At 46.5% G+C, this 14,864-nt stretch overlaps 1 protein-coding gene across 11 annotated transcripts in view; it reads right to left on the minus strand.

Moving 5' to 3' along the window:
- Positions 1–4,563: 4,563 nt before the first annotated feature.
- The window catches only part of wnk2 (WNK lysine deficient protein kinase 2), a 39,680-nt gene continuing 29,379 nt past the window's right edge, over positions 4,564–14,864 (minus strand). For 3 of the 11 annotated variants that reach the window (XM_048254624.1, XM_048254629.1, XM_048254619.1), the window contains 9 exons: positions 14,668–14,725; positions 14,489–14,550; positions 12,800–13,413; positions 12,183–12,430; positions 11,156–11,362; positions 8,656–8,754; positions 7,846–7,887; positions 7,030–7,325; positions 4,564–6,714 (listed from right to left, as the gene is read on the minus strand). In XM_048254624.1, coding sequence (XP_048110581.1) covers positions 6,418–6,714; positions 7,030–7,325; positions 7,846–7,887; positions 8,656–8,754; positions 11,156–11,362; positions 12,183–12,430; positions 12,800–13,413; positions 14,489–14,550; positions 14,668–14,725 — 1,923 coding nt within the window. In that variant the 3' untranslated portion in view covers positions 4,564–6,417. Of the gene's footprint in view, positions 6,715–7,029; positions 7,326–7,845; positions 8,755–11,155; positions 11,363–12,182; positions 12,431–12,799; positions 13,414–14,488; positions 14,551–14,667; positions 14,726–14,864 lie in introns of those variants that run through there. The other 8 variants (XM_048254623.1, XM_048254622.1, XM_048254621.1 and 5 more) reach the window with 8 other exon arrangements.

A 14,864-nucleotide genomic window follows, 5' to 3' on the forward strand; every position in this document is an offset into this window, starting at 1 on the left:
CATAAAGACACAATAACACACACACACAAAGTTGACATGCAGGCACACACGCACGCACACGCATGCACACACACAGGCACGCACACACAGACTCACATGCACGGACACACACACACACACAGCCACGCACAAACACATGCACGCGCGCCTACACACATAAACACACCCACACACACAGAAAACATGCAGGCAAGCAGACACACACACACGCGCGCGCGCACACACAAACACACACAGCATTATCCCCCCACACATACTCACAAGCGAAAACTCACACACAGAGAAGCACATAATATAGGCTACACAAAAGCAAACGCACACATGCCCACAATCATTTACACATACAAAAGCAAACGCACACATGCCCACAATCATTTACACACACAAAAGTTGCAAGAGTACGTGATGGAGTAGAAGATGGAAACAAAAAGCGTGATTTATTTTTGCGGAGAGAATGTGCAGGACTGAGCTGCTGTCATATGTTGTACTGCTTTGCGGTACATCTAGTTTTAAGATTAGATTGTTGCACCATTTTTATATTTGTTGCAAGATGTATGAATTAGGCTTAGGCTATACTCAGTAGGCTACATCTGTCATGCCTGTTCTTTGCTACTTTACCACTGTGGGTGCTGCCTGCGAAATAGTGTTCCCTGTCGCAGAAACTGCGACCTATTACTCAATGGGACTTGATCGCCAATTGCAGGTAGGCCTACTTCTCACTGAGGCCACCAGCAGGACATACAGGGAAATTACAACTAATCTTCAAACGTCTTCTTCATTGACACCCCAAAACGTCTGGGTTACAGATGTGGGACTTGATCGCCAGATCAGGTCATCCAATCAAAACTCTATAATCATGCCGATGGCTGATGGATGCGTCAGCACACGCAGAGCCCGCCCCCAAGGCGAGGCTATAAACGCCACTGACGCGCATCCAATACTTTCTTGCTTCGCGTTGCTCATCCCATACAAAGCTCTCGTGGAATATTTTTTCCTACAAGCACTTTCGTAAGGCTACCAACTCAATTGTGTTTGTGTTCCTCAAAACTAATACTGAGTACCTGTGAATAATTTTTTCTTGAAAACAAAGAAAATGTCCCGCGCCTACCCGGACTGCGGCCACCTTATAGGGTCAAGGACGACCAGCATCGTCTGAGCGTCGACTGCCTCGGAAGGGCCCGCGCTGAAACAGCACTTCTGGAGCAGGACCTCTCGTGCCGCCCCTGTGCCCTCATGCCTCTAGCTAAAGTGAGGAAACGCTTGGCGCATTGGGACAACGCAACGGTACCTCCAGCAGACGCCGACCCACCGTCCTCCGCCTGCTGAGCCGGAGCTCCACTCGCAAGAGGAAGCTATGGAGTTGAGTCGTCCCGCTTCCCTAGCTACTGTTACACCCACCAGAGCCACCACGGCCGGCCATGTGCCCCCATGATCCTCCCACGCAGCTTCCCTCCGGAGTCGGAAGACGTCTTCCACTTCGGATATGAGTCAGACTACGAAGAATTTGCAGATTCAGTGAGTGAGGACTACCCACCGTCCGCTCAAGCTGACTGACTGTTCTTGTCAGAACGGACAACACCACGGCAATTGCTTACATCAACCACCAGGGCGGGATACGGTCCCGCCTCCATTTTCAGGTCACTGACGTCTACATCCTCAGGTGGTGGAAGAGATCTGGGCTCGCTTCGGCCGATGTAAGGCCGATGTAGATCTCTTTGCCCCATGTGGTTCTCGCTGGGCGGGGGGACGAGCCGCCCCTGGGGTCTGTCAGTGGGGACTCCATGGGTACTCCCTCATCGGCGAGACCTGCTGACCTGTGCACGGCCTGGTGTGGCACCCCCGGCTGGCGTTGTGGAGATTGGCAGCCTGGCAGCTGAAAGGGTGAGGTTCTCAGTGGCGGGTCTGTCTGATGCTGTGGTGGAGACCATCTAAAGCGCTAGGGCCCCGTCTACACGCTCCTTGTACACATTGAAGTGGCGTGTTTTTGCACAGTGGTGTTCTTCAAGGAGTCATGACCCTTTTCAGTGCTCGGTCAGTGTAGTCTTGTCCTTTCTTCAAGATCTACTTGAACAGGGGAAGGCTGCCTCCACTATCAAGGTGTATCTGGCAGCCATATCCGCGTGTCATTTTGCCATCAGTGGTGCGAGCCCAGGCTCTTTTTCCGGCCTGGGACCTGTTGGTGGTGTTACGTGCACTGTCAGATCCTCCCTTTGAGCCTCTACAGTCCATAGATATTAAAATGCTCTCGCTTAAGGCTGCTTTGCTGCTGGCATTGGCATCTGCAAAGCGGGTGGGTGAGATACACACTCTTTCAGTACATTCGTCCTGTCTGCGCTTTTCAGCTGGTGGTGAAAGAGTAGTTTTGTGCCCTAATGCTACTTTCACCCCAAAAGTCGTCACGACTCCCTTTCAAATCCAGTTAATTGAACTGTGTAGTTTCTCGCCGCCGCCTTTCGCTTCGGCAGAGGAATAGAGGATGAATAAGTTATGTCCAGTGCGTGCCCTGTGCCATTACTTGGATTGCAAAGGGGTTCAGGCGCTGTAATCAGCTGTTTGTGTGTTACGGGGCAGCTTCAAAGGGTAAAGCTCTATCTAAGGACAGGCTTGCACACTGGATTGTAGAGGCCATTGAAATTGCCTACAAGAGCCTCGATATGGAGCCGCCGGTGGGGTTACATGCACACTCAACAAGGGGTTACATGCACACTCAACAAGGGGTTACATGCACACTCAACAAGGGGTTACATGCACACTCAACATGCACACTCAACAAGGGGTTACATGCACACTCAACAAGGGGTTACATGCACACTCAACAAGGGGTTACATGCACACTCAACATGCACACTCAACAAGGGGTTACATGCACACTCAACAAGGGGTTACATGCACACTCAACATGCACACTCAACAAGGGGTTACATGCACACTCAACAAGGGGTTACATGCAGACTCAACAAGGGGTTACATGCACACTCAACAAGGGGTTACATGCACACTCAACATGCACACTCAACAAGGGGTTACATGCAGACTCAACAAGGGGTTACATGCACACTCAACAAGGGTTGTGTCATCGTCGTGGGCTCTTCACAGAGGCCTGTCTGTGAGTGACATCTGTAAAGCAGCTGGGTGGAGCTCCGTCCATACTTTTGTATGGTTCTACATGCTGGATGTGTCAGGACCTTTGGTCTCACAAGCAGTTTTGGGTGCTAGTGGCACTGAGGCCTGAGCTCTGATGTTGCATAAGCACCTTGATGTATATCGCATGTGGCCATTTCCACCCATGTTAGGATATACAGGATAATATCTTGTTTGATCCCTGGTTACACCCTCCCCCTTATAGCACGGGTGGTCGGGGGTCTGTTATGTCTTTGGTACTGTGTTATGACAGCATGTTAGGTGAAGGGATCCCTCTGCATCGACACAGCTCTGTGCGTGTATGGATGCGGTCCCATCGAGTAACAGGTCGCAGGGAACATCTGGGTTACAGATGTAACACCGGTTTCTCTGAGTAGGGACCAGATCTATTACTACTTAAGCACAGTGTGTCTCTGCTGAGGTGCTCAGCAGCGAAAGAGGAAGATGGATGCGCATCAGTGTGGTTTATAGCCTCGCCTTGGGGGCGGGCTCTGCGTGTGCTGACGTGTCCATCAGCCATTTGGCCTGATTGTAGAGTTTCGATTGGATTACCTGATCTGGGGATCAAGTCCCACATCTGTAACCCAGACGTTTTGGGGTGTCAATGAAGAAGACGTTTGAAGATTAGTTGTAATTTCCCTGTTTGTCCTGCTGGTGACCTCAGTGAGAAGTAGGCCTACCTGCAAATCTTACAGTAAGACGTTCGTAGGAGGGACTTTACGAAAAACTACAGGAGTACAGTCCACATCTTCAAGCCGCCTTTGATGTGTGTAGTAGCCTAGCCTTGTCTAAGCCTCTGAGATGGATTCTTGCAGCCAGAGACTTGGATTTGAAGGGTTTTCTCAGCTGGATAAGGTTTTAGTGACAACAACTTGAATGGAATTGGTGAAATTGATGGGATAGGCCTAATTACAGAAAAGATAAAAAACATTCTGTTAAAGTCCACTTAACAGTTGGAGCTAGGCCTACTTATTGTACCTTCAAACTGGAGAAACTCACTTCACTCGTTCAGTAGTTTTTTTTTGTTGTTAAACGTTCAAATGTTACCTAGATATATAACTGAATGTGAAGAAATAACCATTTTGACATAATATCAAAAATGCCTATGCTCTGTGTTGCATTCTAATTCTCTGCTCAGAGATGTTGATAAATATCCATAAATTCCAAGAAACATTATAAAACAGCCATTTCTCTGTCCTTGCATAATTTCATCAGTTTGTAAACATTTATCAAAAAAGGCCTTAATTTACTTTTAAATACTTAAACATTCCTGTGCGTGTCCATTGCATTTTCTGGTGGTGATGAGATGCTGTGAAAAATAATTGACAAATCCAGAAGCATTCTGTACCAGTGTGTGATGTTGAAGCGGCTTACAGTAGTATGCCTACTACATTTGTCATCTGAGAAGAGAGAACTCTGAAATATGCTCAAGCCAAATTTTATTAATTTTGTAATTGTTGGTCACTTAAAATTTGCACATGTGACATAAAGATGTCCAGGGATGGAGCTGTGAATTCCTTGCTTATGGTGCTCAGAGGAGGGTGGATCAGATGGAAAGAAACTTCAGAAAAGCTGCGAGGCTGAATTCTCCTTCCTTTCAACTTACATCACGTCTCTGAAGTGAGCGAGGGACTCCCTTTACAGAGATCATTGCATATATACTACACCTTTGAATGCTGTCAATGGTGATCATCAACCTGGCCCAGAAAAAAAATAATATATATAATCCACTCACAGCTTACCGCTTTTCAATGTTGGTTTCCTGGTGTAGGGGCATAATGCCAAATCCAGGGTTTCTGAGCTCTTCTTGGTTGAAAATATGGTTGGGCTGTGTTTCACGGCAGAGTTCTGTGTGCTGTTAATCTTCATCTGGCTGTACAACCCACACTGAATTATCACCCAACCCCTACAGTAAATAAGGAACCCGTTGCCTTCTTTTTGCATTTCAACGTGACCGTCTTTACATGTTGGTTCCATGTGTTTTTTATACCAGAAATGCTGTCAGCAAAATTCTGCTATCAATGTGATTCATATCCCGTTATATCTGGTACCTTAAAAATGTATAAAGCTTCCTTTTCAATTCTGATAATCACACATATTGCCTAAGCCTCTCCACATATTCTTAATATGAACAGTGACTAGATTAAAAGTACATCAAGGAAACTGTGTCCAAACAACATACTTCAGATATACTTCAGGTTAAACTAAAAACCTAATCCATCTATTCATGTTCAATCTTCCTCCCACAAATGGCATAGACCTACTGTTCTCACTCCAGTCAATGGCATTTCCACAGCAAAAACAAAACAAACAAACAAAAAAAATTAATAGGTGCACTCTACACCAAACACATTCATCACATATGCAAACCTGCTCAGAAAGGCCACTCATGCTGCGACAAACTTAAGTGCTTCGTGTGCATCCTTCCAGAGTGATTAGAGGCAGTTCAAGGCACACCCACAAGGGGGAGCATTTCATCTCAAGTATACAGCTGGCGTTCAAGTTCCGGTTCAAGTTCTAGTTTAAAGCAGTGACGTTAACAGCAAAGGGTCCGGGTGCAGGAGGACGAAGGCTTGCAGGCAGAAGCGATTGGCACAGGTGACCTGGACGGGGAGGGGTTCACAGTGATGTGATGTTTCTAATAGCTGTGCTCCTCCTTTCTTAACCATTGTAATGTATAGAGTGGCAACAGTTAAATTCTACACCCCCTCATCCTTAAAACCTGTCCTATACACACCGATATATCCAGATATATCCATATATCTATGCACAGCATCTTAATGTACACACAGCAATGGCCCCCATACATACAGTCATCATGTATACTGCATTGTGTACATATGTGTGGAGAAGTGGTCCTATGTACAGAAGTTTGTACGTATATATATACCTATATACATAGCTACAGTACTTGGCTGGGTGGTAGACTTCAAGCACACACACATACACTCAGCTAGGTACAAATGTGTCTTAACTAGGATAAATTATGTACACACATGGTGTCTTTCAAACCAACAAATGAACGACCAAAAACGATTATATACAGCCACCTGGATAATGCCCATAGCATATGTACAGAAAATGATGGAAGAGCTCAAGTCTACATGTATTCCGATATTTACATTCTCAAATAGATTAAATAACACACTTTGGGTTCTAGGACCTATTCCAAATCATGAAATATACAAGAGAGCTCTTGTAGGCATGGTGTTGGGATATTCTGGCTACACTGTACAAACCAAAAACACTCTGCTTGAGTTTGAATATAGTTCGAGTCTAGAGAGTACTGGTTCTAGGATTGGGGGCCTGCTGAGGAGATGTGGGGGCGGTCCATGGCGGTGAGGCGGCAGGGAAGACGAAGACCCGTGTGCCAGTCGGTGAGGTCAGCTCCGCCCACTGAGCTGGGTAGAGGGGTGAGGTCGGCAGTCCTCCAAGCGCTACGGGTGGCATGACGTTGCCTCCGCTAAGCAACGTAGCAGGGTCCAGACCGGTGCCTGACGGACAGCTGTCAATCATGGGCCAGGAGAGCGGCAGCTGCTGAGCCACAGCACCCTCTGGTGGGGTAGAGGTCACCTGGGACAGATGGTAAGCACACATTGCAGTCAGACAGCATCCAACTGCACACTCACCACACTCTCACTTTCACAGACTCAGAGTATCACAGACTCCTTTCAACTATTGCCTGTTACTCTATGCACATATTCACTCCCTTACACTGACTGACAGACTAACTGATCGGACTGTTTCACCACGTGTCACGTTCACGGAACACAGACGCAGGACTATACCAGGCCTATCAGGGTGAGTGCAGGGCTGAGCCGTGCGGTCAACACAAATACACGTGCACCACTATCCCTCTGTCTGACGCCTGTCCACCTGCACACACACCTCTAGGGTCAGTGCTCTCCTGGCTCTGACCCGAGCCCGGGCTCTGGCGCGACTCTCCTGCCAGTCGGCGCTCGTGCTTGGGGTGGCCTGGTGCTGGGGACTGTCCGAGGGGCTCGTCGCCACGATGGGCGTTAGCTCCCCGGCCCAGTCCTCCACCAGCCAGTGCAGCTGCTGCACGCCAGCACCCGTGTTGTTGCTGTTGTTGGTCTGGGCGAGACCCACTATAGGCTGGTGTGGTGGAGGAGTTGAGCCCGCCGTCTGAGGCTGGTAGGAGGCCGCTGAGCTCGCGCCGGACCCTGTCAAAACATGTCTGCACTTCAGACAGCATCTCACAGTCGGCGTCATGTCATATACTACACAGGGTATTTAATGAAACTAAATCACATACTTGTTGTGTTTGAAAGGAAGTCTAATTTGTAGCATCACAGAAGTTAGCTTAACTATCTAACAGTGTAGCAAAACATAGCAATTCAAGTATACTTTACTTGATTTAAATTATCATGTTTACTTTTCCACCTCAACATCAAATTACACTCATTTTAGGCAAGTAATCTCAAAAAACAAAATCAACAAGACAAAAACTGAGTTATACTTTCTAAACATTTTAAGTAAGGATAGCTGTTAGATAGATTGTTTACAGTGCAAATGTAATGATAAACCAGGAGTTATGAAACGTTAACGATAGGGGAATAGCAAATATTTTGACAGTATTTGACAGGCACGTTAAGTAAATGAAATATGAAGCAAGAGAGGAAAGGATGAGAACTGTGGACAGATACTGAGCGGAACAGGAGGAACAAACAGAATAGTTACTACTACCACGTTCTTTGCCGAGGCACAGCCGCTTCAAGGTTGACCCTGAAAGATAAATACAGTTTGATGAAGGCTTGTGCAAATTCACAAAATACACATAAACACAAATGTTGCTTCACAAGCTTGTAGCAAAGTGTACCACAAAACTGATTAGGCACAATAAGCAATAATTCTCTACATAATATAACCACATGCAATTAAATGCAGTTACATCGAATCTGTTATGGACTGATTATATTAAATTGTGTACAATTTGGCATGTATCACAAAAGACCAAAAACATCCACAAATATACAGCACTTCTGAACTAATAGGCGACATCGGCTCTAATGGGGGTGACTCTACTTCACACATGGAGCGCATGCATCTAAACAACCATGCGGTCAAGCTCAATTGGTGGACAGTGCAACAGAAGAAACAGCACTCCCACTCTGACAACATTAGAAAAAAAACAACTGCAGTGCATCTGCAGCAGGCATACTGGACATCAACCATGAGCCATGCAATACTCATGCATACTGTAGGTGTGTGTTTGCAAAGGAGAGACTCTGCAACACAAAGAAATAACTGAAAACAATCAAACAAACAAAGAAACAAAAAACAAACAAACAAAACCTGTCACAGGACAAAGAGAAAAGGAGGGAAGACAGTGAGGAGCGATGGGGAGACAGTGGCTTAGAGACAGAGAAGAGGGGAGAGATCCAAGAGGCAGAGAAATAAAACCGAGGTGAAACGAAGATCAACTAATCAAATCAAATCAAATAGAAGGATCACAACAGAAGTGAGAAATGGAGGAGACGAATAGATACAAACAGATGGACAGAGAAACAGGCCCACTGAGGAATCTAGCGCGGGGTTTGCTACTGCCTTTATAGGTGACCCTCTCAGGTGTTTGGGGATAGGTGGGCCAGCCTGCAGAGACCAACACAAACAGGAAGGAGAGAGGAGAGAGAACACACAAGAGTTGCAGCCTGAGTAGTGACTGACTGACCGACGGCAGGAGAGAGAGATCACAGCGGGCAGGAATCAGGGAGTCACAGGAAGTAGGCCTAGCCCTTAAAGGCAAGAGAGTCCCCATTCAACAGTATTCTCAAGCGCACCGCGTATAGGCGCTGAGTCGACATGAATGTCTCGACACTTTCTGCCTCTGCACAACAGTGCTGATGGTTTCAACTGACAAACATTTGATAAACAATGGATTTGAAGGCCTCAGGTCCACACAGGCGCCGACATGAGTGTGGTGCACTCTGCTTTCGCTGGTCTGTTACATTAGATTCCATTGTTTTGGATAGAGCCCTGCACCACCATCAAACCTTTTTGAAGCCACTTTATAGATTACGATTTTGTATTTTTGTCCGTGCCTGTCCATAAACATTTCGGCACTGGTGTGAGTGGGTAAGTGACAGAAAGTTTCAGCGCCTAGGTGTGGTGCACTTTATTGAGCGACACTGAATCGTAATCTAAATGACAGCTGCGAAAGAGTTCGGCGATGATGTGCAGGGTTGTATCGAAAACAAAAATTGAATGTCGAAAGTAGAGTGCGCTGCACTCATGTCGGCGATGATGTGTGGGGGTCATTGTTTAAGTCCCTCCATGTTAAACCATGCATATCAGAGCATCATGTTAAATACTACGGGTGTTACGGTACAAAAAAATCATGATTCGGTACCTTGGTGTTGATGTTACTGTTTGGTTAATTTTTTATACAGTAAGCCTGTAGGTACTGCTAGCCTAAAATTCAGTGACAATATTGCTGAAAATTTGAAACTTGGTCCACATGGAAAAAACTCTACTGTTAGAGACTGCATTCAGTACATTCAGTACATCTGTATTGAACCCAACATCCTGTACCTAAACGGTTTGGTACAAATGCGTGTACCTTTATACCCCTATTAAATACAACTCTTCTGTGTGTCTCCCCAAAAGATATGGTATTATTAGCCATGTGTGACACCTTAACTGTTGATGTTACATCTGCTAAAGGCAGTAACTAAGAACTAAGAACTATAAACATTTGTACTTGAATACACTTGCAGCACACATTAGACAATGGGAAAATGAAGGTGTCAAAATTGTTAATAAGCAAATGTTACACAGAGCATGCATTCTACCATTCTGGTGAATATATCCATTTCAATGGTTAGGGCAATGTATGGGAGAACAGGGTTAAGTGTATGTAAATATATTTGTGAATTTTCCATTGATTGCAACTGAAGATGATACAGTATCTGAGTATAATCAGTATCCACCTTATTCGTGAAACTCTACTTCTGTCCGGTTTTCACCGTCCGTCCATTCTGTTAACATAATAACTTAGTGCAGTCTCAGCAGGCTAACTAGAATGTGCTTCAACTTATATTTATTTCAAAATGTTGACGATTCTACATTAAATGTGAATATTCTATACCAAACAAAAAGTTTACTGTTACATGGCTTAGGATGCGTCAGGCACTGGTGCTGATAATGCCAAGGTCGCGGGTTTGATCTGCCCAAGGTTTCTTCCTTGGTAAGGGAGTTTTTCCTTGCCCCTGTTGCTCTTGGGTGCTCCTTGTTGGTGCCCCCCACCCAATCCCAATCCTCCCCCACCTTTTTTATGCAGCCCTTGCCACTTAATCTACTAAACCCCTCTTCTACTGCACTTTTTACCCCCCCCCATTAATGTACAAATAGGCTGACACCAGACATAATTTCACTGCATTTCTTACTTCCAGTAACTATATGCATGTGACAATAAACTTCCTTGTATCCTTGTACTGTCTACTATAACATTAAAATTAATACAACACAGCTTCAGCCAGAAATAGAAAAACGGATTTCTGAATACTGAAGTGTCATGGCGAATCGATGCCCATTGTTGGCTCACAAGTATCATGGATAGTTTACTAACCACACATCTAATCTAAATCTGATGATATTTCTTCACTAGCTTACCACCACTCTTACAACCACCAACCTATATTCAACGCCATTCTTGTGAATGCAGTTTCGGAACACAAGAGCATTGTGTTACTGAATGTAGCAGAGGATTAATACAGCATATCCCGCCAATTACTACAAGCCCACCTTACAACAGCTCCTCACAGAATAGAACATATCATCTACTTCACATGTAGTGCCATGTGATGTGTCCATGTAATAAACTAATTAAGCCTAGGGCTGTGACAGAGTGTGACTGTAGGACAGTGGCATGCTGGGAGATGCAGATGAGAGTGGGGCGGTAGGGGGCACATGTGTGTGTGTGTGTGTGTGTGTGTGTGTGTGTGTGTGTGTGTGTGTGTGTGTGTGTTGAGGGCAGGGGGGTGGGCAGACGCACCTTGACCTGGCCCGCCGGGCATTGCCGGAGCTTCCCCCTGGAGGCTGGAGTAGATGTTGTCGGAGGACAGGGAGCCTTTGAGTGAGCAGGGCTGCTGGGTTTGGACCGGTTCTGAGCCGGAGTCTGGCATGGTCCCAGCCGGACCTCTGCCATCATACAGGAGTGGACCTCTCGCTGGAGAGCCATTCAAACTAGGGGCATGTTCACCTTCAGAGAGAACCACAGCAACAAACAAGGGCACAAGTAGAGGTCATTCAGAGCTGCAAGTGTAAGACTTCCTGCTACTTCTCCCCATACAGCAAGCTCTAAATACCAGAGCTATATAAATGCTGTAAACATTGTATAAGTATGGGACAAGTTTATTATAAGCTCTAAATACCAGAGCTATATAAATGCTGTAAACACAAATTCATTCATTATAAGCTCTAAATACCAGAGCTATATAAATGCTGTAAACACCTTATCAGTATGGAACAAGATCATTATAAGCTCTAAATACCAGAGCTATATAAATGCTGTAAACACGTATCAGTATGGAACAAGTTCATTATAAGCTCTAAATACCAGAGCTATATAAATGCTGTAAACACCATATCAGTATGGAACAAGTTCATTATAAGCGCTAAATACCAGAGCTATATAAATGCTGTAAACACTGTATAAGTATGGGACAAGTTCATTATAAGCTCTAAATACCAGAGCTATATAAATGCTGTAAACACCGTATCAGTACGGGACAAATTCATTATAAGCTCTAAATACCAGAGCTATATAAATGCTGTAAACACCTTATCAGTATGGAACAAGTTCATTATAAGCTCTAAATACCAGAGCTATATAAATACTGTCAACACCGCATAAGTATGGGACAAGTTCATTATAAGCTCTAAATACCAGAACTATATAAATGTTGTAAACACCTTATCAGTATGGAACAAGATCATTATAAGCTCTAAATTACTCCCTTACTCAGTTCATCCAGTTCAGTAATGTGACATGCATATCAATTGAGTACAGTCCCACTCACTGCTCTTGGTGACCTCTGTGGCTTTGCTGGGGTCACTGGTTTTGGCCACGCCTCGCAGCTGCTGCACCAGAGGGCTGAGGAGTTTGCCAGCCTTGAGCTTGTGCTTGCTGGCGCGGCGGCGCCGGCCACCAGGGGGCAGTGTGGAGCTGAGGCCCAGGGTGGGCGGCAGCGGCTTGCCCAGGCGCCGGTACAACAGCTCGATCTCCCCGCGCTGGTTCGCCTGCAGCTCTGAGATCTCCTTCATGTGCCTGCACACAAAAATAACAACGCTGAGACAGGACAAGGGCTGGAAACAATGCACACTCAGAATCAGAATTTTGCAAAAATGCAGAATCAGATGAATTATCCCCTCCCAAGGACACAGACTGATTCTGACAGATGCTTCTGATCCCAGGTGGGTCATACACATTGGTGGTGGTTCACTGTGAAGCACTTCGGGTGTTTTGAAAAGCGCTATATAATTGCAATGTGTTGTTGTGTTGTACACAAACTTTTTGCCTTCTATAAAGACATGCAAACTTATACAGTATAGATAAATAGACAAACATTTAGCCTAGACAGGCATACTAGCATTAGGGGTTCCCTGTTTAGGGAACAAATGCATATTGGTCACTTACTTCTCCCGTAGTCGCTGTAGCTCCTTCTTGATGTCTGAGTCCTCCATTTCGGAGTCGTTGTCACTGCTGAAGTAGGAGGATTGATGGACGGGACTGCAAGGCACACCGCTGGCTGCCCGGCTGGGCGAATCAGAGCTCTGCACGCTGCTGCTGCGACCAGAGCGCCGCAGGAAGGCCACTGCCCTCTTCATGAGGTCACTTCCCCTCCGCTCGGAGCGGCCGTGGCGACTGGGCGTGGTCGGAGCCAGACGGGCGGGGCTGCTCTCTGCCCCCGAGTCGGACGACATGAAGCGGGGGTGCATCGCCATGTCCACGGGCACGGCGGTTATGGCGCGGGGCAGTGAGCCACGCTTGGCGATCAGGGCGGGCGGCGGCGCCTCCAGGCAAAAGTCCGGTGGCGCCGAGTAGCGGGAGGATGTGGACGAGTGGCTGCCGTGCTTGCGGCGCGTGGCCCCGTTCTCCGCACTCACCACCGAGAAGCGGCCCACGGTCAGGACGCCGCCGGACGGCGAGCAAGGGGACTCCTCCACGCCAGCGGACACGCCGGCCCCGCCGCCGCTGCTCCAGCTACGCTGCTTCCTCTCGCACAGAGCGCCCGGCGGAACGCCCATCATCTGCAGCACACACACACACAGGTCACACACACACACACACACACACACAGGTCACACACACATACTCACCACACACACTCACCACCATACACACACACACACACACACACACACACACACACCACCACAAACACTCACCACCATACACACACACACACACACACACACACACACAGGTCACACACACATACACACACACACACACACACACACCCACCACAAACACTCACCACCATACACACACACACACACACACACACACACACCACCACAAACACTCACCACCATACACACACACACACACACACACACACACACATACCACCACAGAAAGCATACACAGCACACACACTCACCACCACACACTCTCACCACCATGCACACACACACACACACACACACACCACCACCACACACAGCACACACACACAGGTCACAGACACATACTCAACTAATTAACTACTGTAACACGTAGGCCTATTTCAGCACCCTGCCCATGGAAACTGTCCTCATTGATATTAACTATTAACATAAACTTTGTATTAGTGTATTCTTGGGGATGGATTATCACAACACACCATAGACAAAATGATATGGCCCAGCCCTAGTTCACGCACACTCATAACCAAACCGCTCTCACAAGTCACAGTAATAAGTCTAATAAAGAGTCCTGTCTGTTACCCTCACCATAACACCTGAACTGTTCTCCTCTGGCTAGATATTAACTCACTGTAGCAATTATTGCTTACTGTATTACTTACTGTAATTATTATTAGTTATTAACTCACTGTAGCAATGACACAGGACAATGTCTGTCTTGGCCTCACAATACCACCTGAACTGTTCTCCTCTGACCAGATAGTAACTTACTGCAATGACACAGGACAATGTCTGTCTTGGCCTCACCATAAAACCTGAACTGTTCTCCTCTGACCAGATATTAACTTACTGTAGCAATGACACAGGACAATGACATGATTCAGGACAACTACCTTATATCGGCTTCTGGGGCACAGTTCAAACAGGTCACACTCACCGGTCACACACACAAACACACACACACAGGACAATGTACCTTATATCGGCTTCTGGAGCCAGAGCAAGAGGTGGAGTGGGGCATCCCAGGTCTTCTGGCAACTGCAGACAGAGACAGTTATCAGTTAAGGAGTTTGGGATTATTTGGGGTGGATAATGCATTCCGTTCACTGTCTGTGTTGGTGGCCACTCATAAATGTGCTCTACTGCTTTCCTCACCTCCTACGCCTGAGTCGCTGTGAATGCTCAAACTGTCCATTCGCTCGGGAATCTGAGGCTGAGAGCAGGGAAGGGCAAAGAGGGTGCAGGGTGAGAATACAAATCAGATTAGAAATGTCAGACATGGAGATGATATTTCAACAGTATCAGAAGGCAGACTAGAGTGGCGGAATTGTTTGTCAATCCCAGCTGACAAT

This window comes from Alosa alosa, chromosome 10, assembly GCF_017589495.1.
Source record: "Alosa alosa isolate M-15738 ecotype Scorff River chromosome 10, AALO_Geno_1.1, whole genome shotgun sequence".
Lineage (NCBI taxonomy): Eukaryota > Metazoa > Chordata > Actinopteri > Clupeiformes > Clupeidae > Alosa > Alosa alosa.